General features: G+C 46.7%; 2 protein-coding genes across 5 annotated transcripts in view; one reads left to right on the forward strand and one right to left on the reverse strand.

The window, feature by feature from the left end:
• The window catches only part of FBXO42 (F-box protein 42), a 127479-nt gene extending 105063 nt beyond the window's left edge, over positions 1-22416 (reverse strand). Inside the window, exon 1 of one of the 2 annotated variants that reach the window (XM_032759042.2) lies at positions 7463-7688. The gene's annotated coding sequence lies outside the window, so the exon portion shown is untranslated. Of the gene's footprint in view, positions 1-7462; positions 7689-22324 lie in introns of those variants that run through there. The other variant, XM_032759043.2, reaches the window with a different exon arrangement.
• Positions 22417-22561: 145 nt separating this feature from the next.
• The window catches only part of SZRD1 (SUZ RNA binding domain containing 1), a 33520-nt gene continuing 33268 nt past the window's right edge, over positions 22562-22813 (forward strand). For 2 of the 3 annotated variants that reach the window (XM_032759054.2, XM_032759055.2), the window contains exon 1: positions 22563-22648. In XM_032759054.2, coding sequence (XP_032614945.1) covers positions 22598-22648 — 51 coding nt within the window. In that variant the 5' untranslated portion in view covers positions 22563-22597. Of the gene's footprint in view, positions 22649-22813 lie in introns of all 3 variants that reach the window. The other variant, XM_032759056.2, reaches the window with a different exon arrangement.

Raw genomic sequence — 22813 nt, forward strand, 5'->3', positions numbered from 1 at the left:
AACGACTAATTTCACTTCAATGACAGGTAGACTACAAGGTGAATCCGGGATAGCTTGTTGTGACAAAAAATAAGGAAGCACGCCAAGACCAAAGGTGACATGTCAGAAGGACACAACACCAACTTAAGGAGGCTTATGCTGGCCAAATTTCAGCGTCAGAATGACTAATGGTGAGAACGAAGTGTAAAATAATGAATAAATTAAAATCTATGTACAATATAGTGATACAGAAAGTAGCAAGGAAACTTATTTGCTACCACTGAGGTGACCACTGCACCAATTCTTTACTAAGAAATTTATAATGAAAAGCAAAAAAATAAACACCCTACCTTATTAGAGATCAATAAAGGAAACATTTGAAAGAGCATACCCCCATACTAGTGAATTCCTTAAAACAACTGAAATGAAAGTATCCTAAATAGAAAACATTCTAAGGGAACATTACCAGCTAAAACCAAAACATGCTTGCCTTTAAAGAAATTAAATGAACTACCTCAAATCTACTTATTACTAGAAAACAAGAGAGCGGGGCGTGGTGGCTCACGCCTGTAACCCCAGCACTTTGGGAGGCCGAGGAGGGTGGATCATGAGGTCAGGAGATCGAGACCATCCTGGCTAACACAGTGAAACCCCCTCTCCACTAAAAATACAAAAAATTAGCTGGGCGTGGTGGTGGGCGCCTATAGTCCCAGCTACTGAGGAGGCTGAGGCAGGAGAATGGTGTGAACCCGGGAGGCGGAACTTGCAGTGAGCCGAGAGAGCGCCACTGCACTCCAGCCTGGGTGACAGAGCTAGACTCCGTCTCGAAAAACAAACAAAAAAAGAAAACAAGAGAAAATAAGTTATTAAGCTAAGTTACTGTCCAGAACAGTACAATTTTTTTTTTTTTTGAGACAAAGTCTCACTCTGTCGCCCAGGCTGGAGGGCAGTGGAGGGACCTCAACTCACTGCAACCTCTGCCTCCCGGGTTCAAGCGATTCTCCTGGTTCAGCCTCCCGGGTAACTGGGATTACAGGCACACACCACCTCACACAGCTAATTTTTGTATTTTAGTAGTAGAGATGGGGTTTCACCATGTTGGCCAAGCTGGTCTTGAACTCCTGACCTCAAGTGATCTGCCTGCCTCCGCCTCCCACAGTGCTGGCATTATAGGCGTTAGCCACTGCACCCGGCCTGTCAGAATAGTACAATTTTAAAAGTGACTATTGCCATATATAATAACTATACATTTATCAGATTTATATAGTATACATATATACATAACTTATCTGTGTGTGTGTGCGCGCATCAAAGCATCACAAGATACATCCACCTTTGAAGCAAAACACTGGAAAAAATTAAAAACTCAGAAAAAAACTTTACAGGCCAGTACAGTAGCTCATGCCTGTAATCCTAGCACTTTGGGAGGCTGAGGCAGGTGGATCACTTCAAGACAGGAGTTCGAGACTAGCCTGGCCAACATGGTGAAACCCTGTGTCTACTAAAAATACAAAGTTAGCCAGGCATGGTGGTGTGCACCTGTAATACCAGTTACTCAGGAGGCTGAGGCAGGAGAATCACTTGAACCCAGGAGCAAAGGTTGCAGTGAGCCAAGATGGCGCCACTGCCCTCCAGCCTAGGCAACAGAGAGAGACTTCCTCTCAAAACAAACAAACAAACAAACAAACAACTTTACAAATTAAAAAGTAGAAACTTCAGGCAGGGCATGGTGGCTCATGCCTGTAATCCCAGCACTTTGGGAAGCCAAGGCCAGCGGATCACCTGAGATCAGGAGTTCCAGACCAGCTTCACCAACGTGGTGAAACCCCATCTTTACTAAAAATACAAAAATTAGGCAGGCACAGTAGCTCACGCCTGTAATCCCCGCACTTTGGGAGGCCGAGGCGGGCAGTTTACGAGGTCTGGAAATCGAGACCATCCTGGCTAACACAGTGAAACCCTGTCTCTACTAAAAATATAAAAAATTAGCCGGCCGTGGTGGTGGGCACCTATAGTCTCAGCTACTCGGGAGGCTGAGGCAGAAGAATGGTGTGAACCGGGGAGGCAGAGCTTGCAGTGAGCCGAGATCGTGCCACTGCACTCCAGCCTGGGCGACAGAGCGAGATTCCGTATCAAAAAAAAAAAATACAAAAATTAGCCAGGTATGGTGGTGCATACCTGTAATCCCAGCTACTTCGGAGGCTGAGGCATGAGAATTGCTTGAACCCAGAAGGCGGCGGCTATAGTGAGCCAAAATTGTGCCATCCAGCCTGGACAACAGAGTGAGAGTCTGTCAAAAAAAAAAAAAAAAAATTTTTTTTTTTTAAGCAGGCCAGGCATGGTGGTTCACGCCTGTATTCCCAGCACTTTGGGAGGCCGAGGCAGGTGGATCACCTGAGGTCAGGAGTTCGAAACCAGCCTGGCTGACTCGGTGAAACCCCATCTCTACTAAAAATACAAAAATTAGCTGGGCGTGCTGACAGGCGCCTGTAATTCCAGCTATTCTGGAGGCTGAGGCAGGAGAATTGCTTGAACCCAGGAGGTGGAGGTTGCAATGAGCCAAGATTGCACCATTGCACTCCAGCCTGGGCAACAGGAGCAAAACTCTGTCTTGAAAAATATATAAATAAAAATAAAAATAAAAAATAGAAATAAAATAAGCTTAATACTGGACAATTTTAAAATGACTTATCCGCCGGCCATGATGGCTCATGCCTGTAATCCCAGCATTTTGGTAGGCCAAGGCGGGTGGATCAGGATTTCCAGACCAGCCTGACCAACATGGTGAAACCCCATCCCTATCACAAAAATTAGTCAGACGTGGTGGCGGGCGCCTGTAGTCCCAGCTACTCGGGAGGCTGAGGCAGGAAAATCGCTTGAACCCGGGAGGCAGAGGCTGCAGTGAGCCGAGATGGCACCATTGCACTCTAGCCTGGGTGACAGAGCAAGACTCCATCTCAAAAAAAAAAAAAAAAAGAGGCCGGGCGCAGTGGCTCACGCCTGTAATCCCAGCACTTCGGGAGGCCAAGACGGGTGGATCATGAGGTCAGGAGATTGAGACCATCCTGGCTAACATGGTGAAACCCCGTCTCTGCTAAAAAAAATACAAAAAATTAGCTGGGTGTGGTGGTGGGTGCCTGTAGTTCCAGCTACTAGGGAGGCTGAGGCAGGAGAATGGCGTAAACCTGGGAGGTGGAGCTTGCAGTGAGCCGAGATCGCGCCACTGCACTCCAGCCTGGCGACAGAGCGTGACTCCGTCTCAAAAAAAAAAAAAAGAAAAAGAAAAAAAGAAAAGAAAGACTCGCCTATAAGTCATAAGCTGTATTATAAGCTTAATGCTGGACAATTTTTAAATGACTTGTCTGTAAGTCATATCCTTGTACATGTAGCAAGCTGTCACATTATAGAAAAATGAACACGTCACCTTCACTTTTCCATCAACCACAACCTTAGAGCACTCATTTTCAGTTAAGATACAGATGGTATATGTTCAATAATACAGTGCCACATAAAAATTCCACTCAATCCAAAAATTCGAAGTTTCTGCAATATAGGCAACAACACGCTAACTTAACTGTACAACAACTACAGCACTAAGGTGAATAACTTGTGCTGGGATACAGAAGTTCAATATCAAAGCTACTAGCAACACCAATCCATATAGGTTCTAAAAAAGTTTAGTGTAATTTGCCAGGCGCGGTGGCTGAAGCCTGTAATCCCAGCACTTTGGGAGGCCGAGGTGGGCAGATCACGTGGTCAGGAGTTCGAGACCAGCCTGGCCAATATGGTGAAATCCCATCTCTACTGGAAAAAAAACTACAAAAATTAGCCAGGCATGGGGCGGGCGCCTGTACTCCCAGCTACTCAGGAGGCTGAGGCAGGAGAATCGCTTGAACCCGGGAGGTAGAGGTTGCAGTGAGCAGAGATTGCGCCACTGCACTCCAGCCTAGGCGATAGAGCAAGACTTGGTCTCAAAAAAATAAAAAAGAAAAAGAAAGTTTAGTGTAATTCTCACTTAAGCGGTCAGCTTCAATCAAAAAGCAATTAAGATCTTCTCATTTTATTTATTGTTGGGGAAAAGGAGTCAGTACTAATAACCCCTATAATCAACATTGTAGGGAATAACAATTAAATATTTACTGTATTAATTAAATGTCATCAAATTAAAAACACAGTGCCTCTTGTACTAGTTTACAAAACAAAAACAAAAAAGCATCATCACTCTAAAGTTGTCACCACTTAGTAATCTGAGATATTTTAATTGCAGCTGCAATGTTTGTGTTTGTTGCCTGTGTGTATGACTCATATAGAAAGGTTTTCCCAAGACTGCTGGATTTTTGAGAATGCAGAAGCCATAACTGGGGCATACTGTGTGGGAAGTGTCATGACAGTGAATGAATAAAAGGGGAAAAGAACCCATGACAGAATTTTTTTTTAAGTTTTTATAAAAAGCAAGTCACTCACTGAAGGCAGACTCTGCAGAATAATAGGAAAGGTTAGGGAAAAGCCATCCCTGCTCCAAGAAGTCTTCCTTGACCCTCTTGGTTGGATTCAGTGCACTTCTTACACTACATAGCACTTAACAGGTTTCCTTGTCTGGCTCTCCAACCATACTATATGCAACTTCAGACCAAAAGTCGTCTTAAATTAGTACCTACTTCCCAAAACACCTGCCATATGGAGGGCCCTCAGTAGGTGGTTCATAAATAGGAATAATCAATTTTATATTTACCTTTTATTTTACATTTTACAAAGCACTTTCACGAACACTATCTTTTTTGATCCACATTAACAATCGTGGGAAGGGCTTTATTTAATCAAATGGCTTCTGGTTTTACAAAGAGTTAATTCAGGGCTGGGCGCAGTGGCTCATGCCTGTAATCCCAGCACTTTGGGAGGACAAGGCAGGTGGATCGCCTGAGGTCAGGAGTTCAAGACCAGCCTGGCCAACATAGTGAAACCTTGTCTCTACTAAAAATACAAAAAATTAGCTGGGCATGATGGCAGGCACCTGCAATCCCAGTTACTCAGTTGAGGCAGGAGAATTGCTTGAACCCGAGAGGTGGATGTTGCAGTGAGCCGAGATCATTGCACTCCAGCCTGGGAAACGAGCAAAACTATGTCTCAAAAAAACAAACAAAAAAGAGTTAATTCAATGACTAAAACAATTCTGAAATCACAAATTACATATTTGTTCATCTTTGAGATAGCTTCTCCCTGGGACCTCAGTGTTCTCTTAAAACTCAGACGTTTCGTTAGCATTTTCTTTGCTTGCTCTCCATAATAGCTAGGACTCACCCTGCTCTGAATCTTACTAAGGGTTTAAACCACATAAAGCTGTTATTAAAGACCCTTCTAGAAATCAGACAAGAAGAAGCATCCTAAGCTATTTTTTTTCTGATCCTGTTCTTTTTGTAACTAAGGTAAGGAATTGCAAAGGTCAAAATCTGGAGAGCAAATGATGTCATGGATATCATCAAGTTGCATCAATACCTGATGATGATTTAGCATAACAGTGCAACATATTATGCCAAGAAGAATAATGATGAGCCACCAGGATGTTTTACTGCATTAATTTCATAACTCTTTATTAGCAAATTGATATGCAAAGTAGCTCTCCAATTTTCTACCACAGAGAAGCTGCTGGTTCAGATTTACATCTTCAGCAAAGACACTAAGAAAATCGACAAATTTCTATGGAAAAGTCTTTGATTTAAAAATAGAAAAGGAGACTGGGCGCCGTGGCTCAAGCCTGGGGTGGGGCAGGGTATCGCTTGAGACCAGGAGTTTGAGATCAGCCTGGGCAACATGGTGAAACCCCGTCTCTACTAAAATTATAAAAAAAAAAAAAAAATTAGCCGGGCGTGGTGGCGTACACCTGTAATTCCAGCTACTCAGGAAGCTGAGAGAGGAGAATTGCTTAAACCCAGGGGATGGAGATTGCAGAGAGCCGAGACTGTGCTACTGCACTCCAGCCTGGATGACAGAGTGAGAGACTGCCAAAAAAAAAAAGAAAGAAAGAAAATGGTCAAATAATAACCTAAACAGTTGTCATTTTAACAATGAAAAGCTTTTTAAGATATGCAACATGCGTATGGATCAATGTAAATTGAATCATGTATTTATACTGGCTTGTCAAAAGCAAACAGTTACTGGGTATAAAATGACAACATACAATAGAAAAGACACCCAATCAGATTACACACATGAATACACTCAAAGTTAGCAATTTAACACAGCATCACTAATGGCCATAAGAGCTACAGACATAATTCTAAATATTCAATTCTAAATAATGGTACTTCCCCCAAATTTTCCTTGCCTCTTTAAATCCATGATGTCATCATTCTTAAGCACAAGTAAAGCCAATTTGTTACAAAAGACATTTTGGTGTGTCCAAGCAAAATCAATTGCCTCAACAACTCCTCATAGCACAATTCCAATGAAGCCATCATTCCTCAAGAAAGAGACCACAAGGCTTCAAACCGACTTCCCTACATGACAGAAACACAATCGAAGTCTCCCGATTAGCATTTAAACAACAACAAAAGTTGTTCTCAAAAAGGAACAACATAGTTTCAATGTCGGGGCCAGCAACTGCCAGCAAGTAAGAAATGGTAATGTGTCAGAATCTTCATCTAGATCGATCAGAATCCCACCACAGAAAAATCCAGACTCTGGCAATTAAGAAATGAGGCTTTTATTTTCCTAATAGAAATCGGGAGATTTAACAGACAAAGCAATTGGTTATTCTGAATCTTAACAATCCGAAGGTTTCAAACGAACTCAGCGTTGAAGTTACTCTGCAGCGACCATCAAGATCTCACAATCGTTTTCTCTTCGCTTACAAATTCGTTCCCACCCTCCACCGTTCCCTTTGCACACACAGTTCTCGCGAAGAGAAGCCTTCCACGGTCACAGCATGGATTGCTGTCTCAAGCAAGGAGATCCGCAGTTCCCATTTCTCTAGGGGAAGACTCAACAAGCTAGGGGATAGGAAAGGCCTTTTGTGTTTTATTTAACGTAAACCAATTCCAAAATTATCCCTTTGCAGCTGCAGATTCAGCGATGCTGGCCCCCAGCCGCAGCCCCAATTTTGATGGGCACCCGACCCCCAGCTCCTCTCTCGCAAAGGAGTGAAATGTTCGGAGGAACGATGAAAGATTACCTGACACCCTAAAGCCATCCTTGCCCGGGCCACACATCCCTTTACTGCCCAGGTGAGGGGACGAGAACCACCCTGCTGAGGAGAGGGGGTGGGTTCGCTCCCAACCCAAGGGCTGGCTGGAAAGGAGCTCTCCTCCTCCTCGCCTCACTCGAGGACGGCGATAGCAAGGCACCCTGCCCACCCAGGACCGACCCCCGCGCGGAATACGGGGCATGCGTCAGACCCCGGGCGCCCGCTGCCCCTTGCCAGTCCCGGGCATAAAGGGCAGAAGGCGCCGGCTCCCTACCGCGGCCCGGGAAGGAGAAGAGGCCTCACCTGGCCCAGCCCGCTCCACGCTCTCGGGTTCGCTCCGCTGCCGACGGTAATGAGGGAGCCAAGGACAGGGCCAGAGCAGAGGCGCTCTGCCTCAGGCCGCGACAGCCCTGCTCGGGGCCCCTCACAGCTGGCGGGACCCTAACCCGCCCGGAGCCGCCATCTTCCTCCACTCAAACGCTGCCGCTGCCGCAGCTGCTGCTGCTCAGGCCGGGAGAAGACAGCGCAGAGCGCGCATGCGCCGGGGCGGACGCGGAGGACGCGCGCGCACTCACGTCACCGCGGCGGGCTGGCGAAGGGCGGCCAGGGGGCGGTGCAATATTGAGCATGGCCGTGGTCACAGGCCGAGGTTCTGTGGAGAGTGGAATGCGGTCGGGGGAGCGAGGCTTCCGCACCCGCCTTCTCCGTGTCTGTAGCGTCGACCTCATAGCCGCACCCACCCTCCGCTGCACTGTCTGGGGCAACTGGATGGCTTTCCCGGTGGTTTGAGACTAACATTTAGCCAGGAATTAACTCACTTCTACCCCGAGGGCCCGATGAGCAGAGAGGGATGTGGCCGATGTAACTGCCCTCAGATATCGCCAAGCGGAGGGAAACTGTGCTTGAGGTGTGCAAGAGAAGTCTCCCTTAACCGTAGCCTCGTAGCAACCACTGTGTGAGTTCTTACTAGCTCCACTTTTCAGATGAGGAAACTGAGGCACAGAAAACGATCAGTTATTTGCCCGGAATCACACACCTATCAGTGGAGATGGGAAGGCGCGGGAAAGAGGATTTAAATTCAGGCATGTCTGGTTCCCAAGCTCCTTTACTTCCTACTGGCTAGGGGATAGGATCCAGCAAAGTCCTCCTTCTCAAGGGAGCAACCTGGTGTGTAGGTGAGAACCTTCATGAGCCCAGCCCTGCAGCATGTGGTCTAAGGAAATGCCAGATACAAAGACTTCAGTCTAAACTCTGTAAGCCAAAAAAAAAAAAAAAAAATCGAAGGCCTCCCGAAACCATCTGAATGGACTTCCTCCTAGGCCAGGGCAGTCTAAAACGTAACCAACCTGAGAGACTGGTTCAGGCCATGACAGGAAGCAGGACTTGAGACATGCCTCATTACACCCTCCAGCATTGACATCAACACAACAGAACTTAAGACTGGTAAGAAACATTTACAATCTATTCTCTCTGGAGCCCACCTGCCACCTGGAGGCTTCACATGCATGATACAACTTTGGTGTCCACAATCCCTTATCATAACCCAGAGATTCATTTCTATTGATAATAACTTTTTTTTTTTTGAGACAGGGTCTAACTCTGTTGCCCAGGCTGGAGTCCAGTGATGAGTTATTGGTTTGCTGCAACCTCTGCCTTTCCAGCTCAAGCTATCCTCCTACCTTAGCCTCCTGAGTAACTGGGACTACAGGTGGGCACCACCACACCTGGCTAATTTTTCCATTTTTTTGTAGACACAGGGTTTCGATGTTGCCCACTTTCGTCTCAAACTCCTGAGCGCAAGTAATCCACTTGCCTCGGCCTCCCAAAGTGCTGGGATTACAGGCGTGTGCCACTGCACCAGGCCTATTGATAATAACTATTTCAACTCATTGCCAATCAGAAAATGTTTAAATCTGCCTATAACGTGGAAGTCCCCACTTCAAGTTTCCGGTCCTTCTGCACCGAACCAATGTCGTTTTTATTTATTTACTTACTTATTTTTATTTATTTATTTATTTTGAGACAGAGTCTTGCTCTGTCGCCCAGACTAGAGTGCAGTGGCACCATCTCCACTCACTGCAACTTCCGCCTCCTGGGTTCAACCGATTCTCCTGCCTCAGCCTCCCGAGTAGCTGGGATTACAGGCGCCCACCACCGTGCCCAGCTAATTTTTGTATTTTCAGTAGAAAATACAAAATTCAGTAGAAAATACGGGGTTTCACCATCTTGGACAGGCTGATCTCAAACTCCCGACCTCGTGATCCACCCACCTTGGCCTTCCAAAGTGCTGGGATTACAGGTGTGAGCCATGGTGCCTGGCCTTTTTATGTATTTATTGAGACAGGGTCTCACTCTTCGCCCAGGCTGGAGTGCAATGGTGTGATCTCCACTCACTGCAACCTCCGCCTCCTGGGTCCAAACGATTCTCGTGCCTCAACCTCCTGAGTAGCTGGGATTACAGACATGTGCCACCACACCCAGCTAATTTTTGTATTTTTAGTAAAGACAGGGTTTCACCATGTTGGCCAGGCTGGTCTCAAACTCCTGCCTCAGTTGATCCACCCGCCTCAGCCTCCCAAAGTGCTGAGATTACAGGCATAAGCCCCTGCACCTGGCCTTGTATTAATATATCTTAAATGTATTTGATTGATATCTCATGTCTCTTTAAAATGTATAAAACCAAGCTGCTCCCCAACCACCTTGGGCACATGTTCTCAGGATCTCCCAAGGGCTGTGTCATGGGCCATGGTCACTCATATTTGGTTCAGGATAAATCTCTTCAAATATTTTACAAAGTTTCCTCCTAGGAAATCTCATGGGGCATAGGGCTGGGCCAGAAGCCAAGTTCCCCGTCAAGCTGGAGGGCAAGGCCCTTTTGAGCAGACTTGGGTCACCCTTACCCATAGAGAGCTGTATGGGCCAGAAGCGGTGGTGCACACTTGTCAGCCCAGCACTTTGGGAAGCCAAGCGGGGAGGATCGCTTGAACTCAGGAATGCAAAACCATCCTGGGCACCATAGCAAGACCCCATCCCTACAGAAAGTTGAAAAATTAGCTGGACATGGTGGCACATGTACCTGTAGTTCTAGCTACTTGGGAGACAGAGGCAGAGGGTTGCTTGAGCTCAGGAGTTGGAGGTTACAGTGAGCTATCATTACCTCACTGCATGCCAGCCTGGGTGATAGAGAGAACCCATCTCAAATAAATAAATAGAAAGCAGTATGTTCTTATGTTCTTCAAACCTGAATAATGCAAAGTCCCCTAGGGATACACTGAGGGAATCCCAGTGGGAGAAACACTGATTTAAGAAAATCATGTCTTGGCTGGGCGCGGTGGCTCATGCCTATAATCCCAGCACTTTGGGAGGCCTAGGCAGGCGGATCACCTGAGGTCGGGAGTTCGAGACCAGCCTGACCAACATTAAGAAATCCCATCGCTACTTTAAAAAAATACAAAATTAACCAGGCGTGGTGGCGCATGCCTGTAATCCCAGCTACTCGGGAGGCTGAGGCAGGAGAATTGCTTGAACCCGGGAGGTGGAGGTTGTGGTGAGCTGAGATCGTGCCATTGCACTCCAGCCTGGACAACAAGAGTGATACTCCCTCTCAAAAAAGAAGAAAAGGAAAGATAAAGAAAATCAAGTCTTTCAACTAGGAAATTTTACTGCAAAAGAGAAATTGGGCAATTATAACTGGTAAAAGAAATATTTTTAAATCTGGTTTTTAAATCTAGTTTTTAAATCATGTCATTAAAAACCTCAAGCTTAAAAATTACTAGAACTGAGCCGGGTACAGTGGCTCACACCTGTAATCTTAGCACTTTGGGAGGCCGAGGCAGGCAGATTGTCTGAGCTCAGGAGTTCGAGACCACCATGGGAGCAACATGCTGAAACCCTGTCTCTACTAAAGTACAAAAAATTAGCCAGGCTTGGTGGTACACACCTGTAATCCCAGCTACTCAGGAGGTTGAGGCAGGAGAATTGCTTGAACCCAGGAGGTGAAGGTTGCAGTGAGCTGAGATTGTGCCACTGCACTCCAGCCTGGGCCACGGAGCGAGACTGTCTCAAAAAAAAAAAAAAATTACTAGAACTTGTGACCAACTCCACTCTTCCCCCTCCAAATATCCTGTAGAGCTCAATATTGGAAACACTGGATCAGCTATTAAATGCTACTTTTTTTTTTTTTTTTTTGAGGAAGGAAGTTTCTAACCAGGCTCTATCAATTCTTCCACCTCAGCCTCCAAAGTAGCTTGCATAGTCCCAGATACTTGGGAGGCTGAGGTGAGAGGATTGATTGAGCCAGGGTGTTCGAGGTTGCAGTGAGCTATAATCACACCACTCCAGCCTGGTGTAACAGAGCGAGACTGTCTCAAAAAAAAAAGTAAAAGTTAAAAAAAAAAAAAAATCCCAGCACTTTCGTAGGCCAAGACAGGTGGATCACTTGAGGTCAGGCGTTCAAGACCAGCTGGCCAACATGGTAAGACCCCGTCTCTACTAAAAATACAACAATTAGCCAGGAATGGTGGCATGCACCTGTAATCCCAGCTACTCGGGAGGCTGAGGTACAAGAATCACTTGAAACTGGAAGGTGGAAGTTGCAGTGAGCTGAGATCATGCCACTGCACTCCCGCCTGGATGACAAAGTGAGACTCTGTCTCCAAAAAAAAAAAAAAAAGTAAAAGTAAAAACGCAGGTTCCATGGCCAGTTGCAGTGTTTCACACTGGTAATCCCAACCCTTTCAGAGGCTGACATGGGAGGCTGACTTGAGGCCAGGAGTTGAGATCAACCTGAGCAACATAGCAAGACCCCATCTCTACAAAAATAAATTAAAATGCAGTTTTCCAGGGCCCACCTCAAACAATGGCCTCAGACTTTTCTGAAAGCTCCTCAGGGATTCTGTTGACCAGTCAGGGTTGGAACTGCTGGATCATGTTAGAATACGTTCGAATACAGAATCACTTCACCCTGAATCTTCTTACTCAAGGATAGCAGGGATTTTTGTCTGTTTTCCACCAGCACCTAACATAGAGATGCACATAGTAGGGACTCACTAAATATTTGTTGAATGAATGAACTGGGAATTTGGCAACTAAGAGGGCATTTCGGAAACAAATATCTAGTGAGCACCTACTATGTGCCAGACCATGTGATACGTATGGTCATATATATATATGATATTAATATATATATTTGTAAATATATATAAATTTATTATTATTATTATTTTTTGAGACGGAGTCTCGCTGTGTCACCCAGGCTGGAGTGCAGTGGCATGATCTCGGCTCACTGCAAGCTCCGCCTCCCAGGTTCACCCCATTCTCCTGCCTCAGCCTCCCTAGTAGCTGGGACTACAGGCACCCGACACCACGCCCGGCTAATTTTTTGTATTTTTAGTAGAGACATGGTTTAACCATGTTAGCCAGGATGGTCTCGATCTCCTGACCTTGTGATCCACCCACCCTGGCCTCCCAAAGTGCTGGGATTACAGGCGTGAGCCACTGCGCCTGGCCATAATTTTTTTTTTTTTTTTTTTTTTTGAGGCAGCGTCTTGCTTCTGTTGCCTAGGCTAGAGTGCAGTGGCACAATCTCTGCTCACTGCAACCTCCGCTTCCTGGGTTCAAATGATTCTCATGCCTCAGCCTCTCACATAGCTGGGATTACTGGTGCGTGCCACCATACCTGGCTAATTTTTATATTTTTAGTAGAGATGGGGTTTTGCCATGTTGCCCTGGCTGGTCTTGAACTCCTGACCTCAGGTGATCCACCCACTTCAGCCTCTCAAAGTGCTGGGATTACAGGCATGAGCCACTGTGCCCAGCCGTGGTCATATATATTTTTTAATATAACATAAGGTCTCTGCCCTCGTGGAGGGCCCTACTGCCTACTGACAGAGATAACCAATAAAGACTGTAGACAAGATGGAAGTATAAATTGTGATAAGGACAAAAGTATTAAGCTCTAATAATAATCACAATTGCTATTTATTGTGTACATTTATTATGTACCAAACTCTGCTAAGTAGGTGTCATTATTGTGCCTATTTTAAAGATGACGAAACTGAGCTACATAGTGGCTGGAATATTGGGGGAAGACTGGAGATTACGTTATAGGTCATGAAGAACTGGGAACAGGGAAGTTATACTCTATAATTAAAATGGTTTTTCAGAATAGTCTCTGCAGTGTGAAGGCTGATTGGGACATGATTAAAGACAGGGGATAAGGCTAGGATGAAAGGGGTGGCTGGAGTCTCTCTAATACGTTTAAATAAGGTACTTTCCTCCAGAGTCTGTCCCAATAATCAATCACAGTCAGGCACCACATAACAGTGGTCAATGACAAACCACATGTACAATGGTGGTCACATAAGGTTATAATACCATATTTTTACTGTACCTTTTCTATCTATATGTTTTGTTTTGTTTTTCTCGAGACAGAGTCTTGCTCTGTCACCATGCTGGAGTGCAATGGCGTGATCTCAGCTCACTGCAACCTCCGCCTCCCAGGTTCAAGCAATTCTCCTGCCTCAGCTTCCCAAGTAGCTGGGATTACAGGCGTGTGCCACCACGCCCGGCTAATTTTTTGTATTTTTTGGTTATTGATTGATTGATTGATTGATTGATTGATTGAGACAGAGTCTTGCCCTATTGGCCAGGATGGAGTGCAATGGCACGATCTCAGCTCACTGCAACTTCTGCCTCCTGGGTTCAAGCGATTCTACTGCCTTAGCCTCCCAAGTAGCTGGGGTTACAGGCACGCATCACCATGCCCAGCTAATTTTTTGTATCTTTAGTAGAGACAGGGTTTCACCACGTTGGTCAGGCTGATCTCCAACTTCTGACCTCAGGTGATCCCCCCGCCTCGGCCTCCCAAAGTGCTGGGATTACAGACATGAGCCACCACGCCCAGCCAATTACTGTATTTTTAGTAGAGACAAGGTTTCACCACGTTGGCCAGGCTGGTCTTGAACTCCTGACCTCATGTGATCCGCCCACCTTGCCTTGGCCTCACAAGGTGCTGAAATTGTGCTGGGATTACAGGTGTGAGCCACTGCGCACAGCCCAGAACATAATTTATTCTTTTTTTTTTTTTGAGATGGAGTCTCGCTCTGTCGCCCAGTCTGGAGTGCAGTGGCATGATCTCGGCTCACTACAAGCTCCGCCTCCTGGGTTCATGCTATTCTCCTGCCTCAGCCTCCTCAGGGACTACAGGTGTGCGCCACCACACCTGGCTAATTTTTTTGTATTTTTAGTAGAGATGGGGTTTCACCATGTTAGCCAGGATGGTCTCAATCTCCTAACCTCGTGATCCGCCCGCCTCAGCCTCCCAAAAGTGCTGGGATTACAGGCATGAGCCATCGTGCCCAGCCCAATTTATTATTTTTTTGAGACAGAGTCTCGCTCTGTCTTTCAGGCTGGAGTGCAGTGGCACAATCTCAGCTCACTGCAACCTCAGCCTCCCAGGTTCCAGCCATTCTCCTACCTCAGCCTCCGAGTAGCTGGGATTTACAGGTATGCACCACCACGCCTGGCTAATTTTTGTATTTTTAGTAGAGACAGGGTTTCACCGCGTTGGCCAGGCTGGTCTCGAACTCTTGACATCAGGTGATCTGCCTGCCTCAGCCTCCCAGAGTGCTGGGATTAAAGGCATGAGCCACCACACCTGGCCAGAACATAGTTTATTCTTAAAGGGTTGGGGTGCATGACTTAACCCTTGCTTGGTATGACCTTATGTCCTGTTTATAATTGGCATCTTGGTCGCACGCGGTGGCTCACGCCTGTAATCCCAGCACTTTGGGAAGCTGAGGCAGGAGGATCACTAGCTCAGGAGTTCAAGACCAGCATGGCCAACATGGTGAAACCCCATCTCTACTCAAAATACAAAAATTAGCCGGGCGTGGTATTGCCCACCTGTAATCCCAACTACTCAGGAGGCTGAGGCAGTAGAATCTCTTGAACTTGGGAAGTGGAGGTTGCAGTGAGCCGAGATCGAGCCACTGCACTCCAGCCTGGGCGACAGAGAGAGACTGTGTCTCCAAAAAAAAAAAGCATCTTATTACCACAAAGCATTTGTTGTGTCAGTCTTATGATCTCTATTTTAGCATTAATGCTGGTCAATTGTTGTGTCTAAACTGCGAAAGGGATAGGGTATAACCAAGTGTATCTGACTTCCTGTTCCATCATGGCTTCTCTGGGGTCTCCTGTACCAAAAGGGTGTCCATTTAGTCCGTTGGAAGGTTTAGGATTTTATTTTTAGTTCTCATGTGAGATCACTCAATATCTGTGCATTTAGGACAATACAAATTTTATTAACAGTTGCATTCTATTCCTTTATAAGAAAGTACCATAGTCTTTTAAAACAAATTCCCTAGCGATGAACATTTAATTTGTTTCCAGTCTTTTGTGATTATAAACAAAATAGCAATGGATATCCTTAGGTATGCACATTTTCTTTTTGTTTGTTTTGAGACTGAGTCTGGCTCTATCACCCAAGCTAGAGTTCAGTGGCATGATCTCGGCTCACTGCAACCTCCGTCCCCAGGCTTTATGCGATTCTCTTGCCTCGGCGTCCTGTGTAGCTGGGATTATAGGTGCGTGCCACCACGCCCAGCTAATTTTTGTATTTTTATTTTCATTTATTTATTTATTTTTGAGATGGAGTTTCGCTCTTGTTGCCTAGGCTGGAGTGCAATGGTGCGATCTTGGCTCACTGCAACCTCCACCTCCAGGGTTCAAGCAATTCTCCTGCCCCAGCCTCCCGAGTATCTGGGGTTACAGGCACCTGCTACCACGCCCAGCTAATTTTTTGTATTTTTAGTAGAGATAGGTAGGGTTTCACTGTGTTGGCCAGGCTGGTCACCAACTCCTGGCCTCAGGTGATCCACCTGCCTCGGCCTCCCAAAGTGCTGGGATTACAGGCGTGAGCCACTGTGCCGGCCTTATTTTTATTTTTTATTTTTTTTATTTTTATTTTTTGAGACGGAGTCTCTGTCACCCAGGCTAGCGCAGTGGCACGATCTCAGCTCACAGAAACCTCCACCTCCTGTGTTCAAGCAGTTCTCCTGCCTCAGCCTCCTGAGTAGCTGGGATTACAGGGGCGCAGCACATGCCCGGCTAACTTTTTGTATTTTTCGTAGAGACGAGGTTTCACCATGCTGGCCAGGCTGATCTTGAACTCCTGACCTCATGATCCACCTGCCTCAGCCTCCCAAAGTGCTGGGATTACAGGCTTGAGCCACTGCACCAGACCTAACTTTTGTATTTTTAGTAGGGGCGGGATTTCACCATGTTGGCCAGGCTGGTCTCGAACTCCTGACCTCAGGTGATCCACCTGCCTTGGCCTCCCAAAGTGCCGGAATTACAGGTGTGAGCCACCACGCCCAGCTTGCACATTTCCAATATTGGTAAGTTGCCGTTTACTTATCACAACTATCTACATAGCTTCAGCTTATGCATCAGATACAAAGTTATCTCATGATGGGCTTTGATTTTGTATTCTGATGAGTATCAAAGTGTTTTACCTGGTGTACCAAAAGTACCTGAAGTTTTGAGTGCAGGTTTAACGTACAAGCCCCAGAAGTCGGAGACAGTGGCTCATGCCTGCAATCTCAACACTGGGAGGCCAAGGTGGGCAGATTGCTTGAGCCCAGGAGTTCTAGACCGGCCTGGGCAACATACGGAGACCCCACCTCTTAAAAAAAATTCGGCCAGGCGCGGTGGTTTACCAGCACCTGGTAATCTGGTAATCCCAGCACCTTGGAAGGCCGAGGCAGGCGGATCACCTGAGGTCTGGAGTTTGAGACCAGCCTGACCAACATGGAGAAACTCCATTTCTACTAAAAATACAAAATTAGCCAGGTGTGGTGGCGCATGCCTGTAATCCCAGCTACTCGGGAAGCTGAGGCAGGAGAATCGCTTGAACCCGCGAGGCGAAGGTTGCAGTGAGCCGAGATCATGCCATTGCACTGTAGCCTGGGCAACAAAAGCGAAAATTTGTCAAAAAAAAAAAAAAAAAAAAAAGGCTGGGCGCAGTGGCTCATGGCTGTAATCCTAGCACTTTGGGAGGCTGAGGTGGGCAGATCACGAGGTCAGGACTTTGAGACCAGCCTGGCCAATATGGTGAAATCCTGTCTCTACTAAAAATACAAAAATTAGCCAGGCGTAGTGGCACGTGCCTGTAGTCCCAGCTACTCAGGAGGCTGAGGCAGAAGAATTGCTTGAACCTGGGAGGCAGAGGTTGCAGTGAGCTGAGATCGTGCCATTGCACTCCAGCCTGGGTGACAGAGCAAGACAAGACGCCGTCTCAAAAAAAAAAAAAAAAGTGGACTCTGTCTCAGGAAAAAAAAAAAGTCACCTGAGGTCAAGAGTTCGAGACCAGCCTGGCCAACATGGAGAAACCGTCTCCACTAATAATACAATACACCAGGCTGGGCATGGTGGCTCATACCTGTAATCCCAGCACTTTGGGAGGCCGAGACGGGTGGATCGCCTGAGGTTGGGAATTTGAGACTAGCCTGGCCAGCATGGTGCTACCCCGTCTCTACTAAAAATACAAAAATTAGCCAGGCTTGGTGGCAGGCGCCTGTAATCCCAGCTACTTGGGAAGCTGAGGCAGGAGAATCGCTTGAACCCAGGAGGCAGAGGTTGCGGTGAGCCAAGATCACACCATTGCACTCCAGCCTGGGCAACAGAGCAAGATTCTGTCAAAAAAAAAAATTAGCCGGGTGTTGTGGCCCAGGCCTCTAATCTCAGCTACTCAGAAGGCTGAGGCAGGAGAATCGTTTGAATCTGGGAGGCAGAGGATACAGTGAGCCGAGATCACGCCATTGCACTCCAACCTGGGTGGCAAGAGAGAAACTCCATCTCCAAAAAAAAAAAAAAAGCGAAAACTTAGCTGGGGGTGGTGGCACACACCTATAGTCCCAGCTACTCAGTACTCAGGAGGCTAAAGCAGGAGGATCACTTGTGCTTGGAAGGCAGAGGTTGCAGTGAGCCATGATTGTGCCACTGTACTCTAGCCTGGTGACCGAGTGAGAGCAGAAAGAGAGAGAGAGAGAAAGACTCATGCTTTGGGGCCTCTGACAATACCTGTGTATTGTGTGCCTCAACTTTTTTTTTTTTTTTTTTTTGAGACAAAGTCTCACCCTATTGGCCAGGCTGGAGTGCAATGGCATGATCTCGGCCCACTGCAACCTCCAACTCCTGGGTTCAAGCGATTCTCCTGCCTCAGCCTCCTGAGTAGCTGGGACTACAGGCACGTGCTACCACACCCAGCTAATTTTTGAATTTTTAGTAGAGAAGGGGTTTCACCATGTTCAGGATGGTCTTGATCTTTTGACCTCGTCTTCTGCCTGCCTCGGCTTCCCAAAGTGCTGGAATTACAGGCTTGAGTCACCGTGCCGGGCCGCCACTGCCTCAACTTTTTGGGCTTATCCCTGGAGGAAGAAACTGCCACTACTTTTTCAATTTTAGAGCTAATTTGGTTCCATCCCTGATTTTACAGATGAGGAATCAGACTGAGAGAGAAGATACTGGCCCAAGGTCACAAGGGGTCTATGTGATTAACTAAGACTGACCTCCTGGTTACCCGTTTTGTGGAACAAAAACTATTTCATTTGTAGCATTCTCAGGTGATTTCCAAGGTCTCTATCTTTCTTGTCTCCTTGAAAATTCAGTCCCAGAAATGACCAATACCTTTGTTAAGGGTCGTTGCCCAATATGCCAAACTGTAAGAAACCATCTCCCTCTGCTGGTAATATGGCATAATGACAAAGCTTACATATAGGAGTCACTTGCATTTAGGAAAAACTATTGCTCCAGAACGAGGTCATGTCTGACAGTTTCTGTATACTTTTTTTTTTTTTTTTTGAGACAGACTCTTGCTCTGTCGCCCAGGCTGGAGTGCAGTGGTGCGATCTCGGCTCACTGCAAGCTCCGCCTCCTGGGTTCACACATTCTCCTGCCTCAGCATCCCGAGTAGATGGGACTACAGGCGCCCACCACCACACCCGGCTAATTTTTTTTTTTTTTTTGGATTTTTAGTAGAGACGGGGTTTCACCGTGTTAGCCAGGATGGTCTTGATCTCCTGACCTCATGATCCACCCGCCTCGGCCTCCCAAGGTGCTGGGATTACAGGCGTGAACCACTGCACCCAGGCCTGTCTGACAGTTTCAACCACTTTGCTGTTGCCAAGACTCAGTCAGGATAATTTACTTCAACGAATGCGTTCACAGGAGAATGTATTCCAAGTAAATATAATCTCAGAGAGTGAACAAGACAAAAATCCATGAAATTGGTGAACTCAACAGAATTACTGAGTTTTTGTGTGTTTTTTTGTTTTTTGAGATGGAACCTCCCTGTCACCCAGGCTGGAGTGCAGTGGTATGATCTTGGCTCACTGGAACCCCCACCTCCCAGGTTCAAGTGATTCTCCTGCCTCTGCCTCCTGAGTAGCTGGAATTACAGGCATGCGCCCCAACGCCTGGCTAATTTTTGTATTTTTAATAGAGATGGGGTTTCACCATGTTGGTCAGGCTGGTCTCAAACTCCAGACCTCGTGATCCGCCTGCCTCGGCCTCCCAAAGTGCTGGGATTACAGGCGTGAGCCACCGCGCCTGACCGAGAATTACTTGAGTTTTAGACTTAGAGACTTAAAGCTGCTAGTGGAATATCCATGTGGAGATGGCAATAAGAAGCCTAGCTATAAAAATGGGAATCAGAAACACCAGGTCAGTTCACAGCTAGAAGTCAACTTTGGCAGTCTTCAGCATACAGTGGGTGGCTTATACCATGAGCATCTAGGTGAGAATAGTGGACTGAGGACAGACCCTGGAAATGAACAATATTTCAGAGACAGGAAGTTGTGAAACCAGAGAATTAGTAAGCATGTCACTTAAGCTTCTAAATAAAGACGAGTAACATTTAACACATGGTTGCAGTTTATGATAATAATCATTAAGAATACAAATAACAGGACGGGCAGGGTGGTTCACGCCTGTAATCCCAACACTTTGGGAGACTGAGGCGGGCAGATCATCTGAGGTTAGGGGTTCCAGACCAGCCTGGCCAACATGGTGAAACCTGGCCTCTACTAAAAATACAAAAATTAGCTGGGCATAGTGGCAAGCACCTATAGTCTCAGCTACTCAGGAGGCTGAGGCAGGAGAATCACATGAACCCAGAAGGCAGAGGCTGCAATGAGCCAAGATTGCGCCACTGCACTCCAGCCTGGGCAACAGTGAGACTCTGTCTAAAAAAAAAAAAAGAATACAAATTACGAAATTTCACAACAGGAAGGTTTTACTTCAAAAAGATTAATGGCATACTAAAAATACAAGAAAAAACACATTCCAAGTCAGATAACTTGGTTATAGCAGCCAAATGCAACACTACTGAATGACATGTATTTAAAACTGAGAGAAAAACAGGAACATGTCCGTAAGAATATAAACACATGGTGTTTGCTTATCTCCCTGCCTTTTTTTTTTTTTTTTTTTTTTGAGATGGAGTCTCACTCTGTTGCCCAGGCTGGAGTGCAATGGTGCAATCTTGGCTCACTGCAACCTCCACCTCCTGGGTTCAAGCAACTCTTCTGCCTCAGCTTCCCAAATAGCTGGGATTACAGGTGCCTGCCACCACATCCGGCTAATTTTTCTATCTTTAGTAGAGATGGGTTTTCACCATGTTGACCAGGCTGGTCTTGAACTCCTGACCTCAAGGGATCCACCTGCCTCAGCCTCCCAAAGCGTTGGGATTATAGGCATGAGCCACGGCGCCTGGCCTCTCCCTGTCCTTATATTTTAAGAAAGAAAGGATGATTACAGAAGTGACAATTATAAATCTTCCTCGGGCCGACAAGACACTCCCATAATGATAATAGCCAACACTTAGGACTCTTACTATGGGTCAGGCACTGTTCTAGGCATTTCAGGATAGTAACTGGTTAAATTCTTACAATCTGCTTTTGAAGTAGCTATCTCTAATGTATACACTTGGGGAACTGAGACATAGAATCCTTATGTAACTTGCATAAGATCACACAGGTTTTTTTTTTTTTTAAGTAGAGATGGGCTTTTGCCTTGTTGCCCAGGCTGGTCTCAAACTGCAGGGCTCAAGCGATCCACCTGCCTCACCCTTCCAAAGTGCTGGGATTATAGGTGTTAGCCACCGCGCCCGGCAACATAAATAACTTTTTTTTGAGATGGAGTTTCACTCTTGTTGTCCAGGCTGCAGTGCAATGGCGCAATCTCGGCTCACTGCAACCTCCGCCTCCCAGGCTCAAGCGATCTTCCCACCTCAGCCTCCCAAGTAGCTGGGATTACAGGCATGTGCCACCACGCCTGGCTAATTTTGCATTTTAAGTAGAGACGGGGTTTCTCCATGTTGGTCAGGCTGGTCTCGAACTCCTGACCTCAGGTGATCTGCCCACCTCAGCCTCCCAAAGTGGGATTACAGGCGTGAGCCACCGCCTGGCCTCACATAAATAATTTTTTTTTGAGACAGAGCCTCACTCTATCGGCCAGGCTGGAGTGCAGTGGCATGATCTTGGCTCACTGCAACCTCCACCTCCCTGGCTCAAGCAGTTCTCCTGCCTCAGCCTCCAGAGTAGCTGGGATTACAGGCGTGTGCCACCATGCCCAGCTAATTTTTTCTATTTGTAGTAGAGACGGGGTTTCACCATGTTGAACAGGCTGGTCTTGAACTCCTGACATCAGGTAATCCGCCTGTCTCAGCCTCCCAAAGTGCTGGTATTACAGGCGTGAGCCACCGCGCCTGGCCAAGAATTTTTAGAGGTAATACTAACGTATTTATCTACCATTAAAGACCCAGGAGAACTTTAGTAGCTGGGAATCCCACTGGTTGTCCCAGCTGAGGTGCAATATTATCTTTACCGTCTTTACCTTACGGTCGCAGATATAGTGTTAATAAATGATTACAATACTGCTTTATGAGCAGGAAATACTGTAATCATATTCATCCTATCAGAAATAATAAAATGTTTTCTGCATCAGCAGATATTTTTCATCATTTGTTGGTGTTTAAAAATGTTTTCAGAATTCTGAAGATGCCATTATCTGTAGTTTAGGAAAACTACGACTCACTTTAAAAGAAAAAAAAGTTTTCTTTAATTGCCTGCCCTTAGAAAAGATGGTTCCAAAGAACACACTTACGGTACTCGAGATGATGACTTCCCTTGAACTCCCATTCTGTAAGACAGATAACGCGTTGCCCCTTAAGAAAGATGGCATCTTTCCGCCTTCTCTACCCCCTTCCAAGATGGCTGCCCCAATGTACTCTTGGGACCTTGCCTGGAGCCTCTTCCGGGCTTGGCAGCGGGCGGGGTCCATTGAGTAAAGCCTTGCGTGCCTGCGCCCGCGACGGAGGCGCGCTTCAAAGCGCAGGCGCGGGGAGCGGGTGGGGGAGGAGGGAAAGCGGCGAGTAAGATGGAAGATGAGGAGGTCGCTGAGAGCTGGGAAGAGGCGGCAGACAGCGGGGTAAGGAGGAGCCGCCACCCCAGGGCAGGGCCGGCCGAGACCTGGCGTGAGGGGAGCCTCCGGGGAGCGGGTCTGGAGATAGTTCTCCCCAAGGAAGGGCCCCACACGCCGGGCTGGGGGGTGGAGGAGAGGCCCCCAGTTCCTGAGCGCCGTGAAGGCCTCTTA

The sequence above is a fragment of the Hylobates moloch genome, unplaced genomic scaffold (genome assembly GCF_009828535.3).
Source record: "Hylobates moloch isolate HMO894 unplaced genomic scaffold, HMol_V3 SCAFFOLD_9, whole genome shotgun sequence".
Lineage (NCBI taxonomy): Eukaryota > Metazoa > Chordata > Mammalia > Primates > Hylobatidae > Hylobates > Hylobates moloch.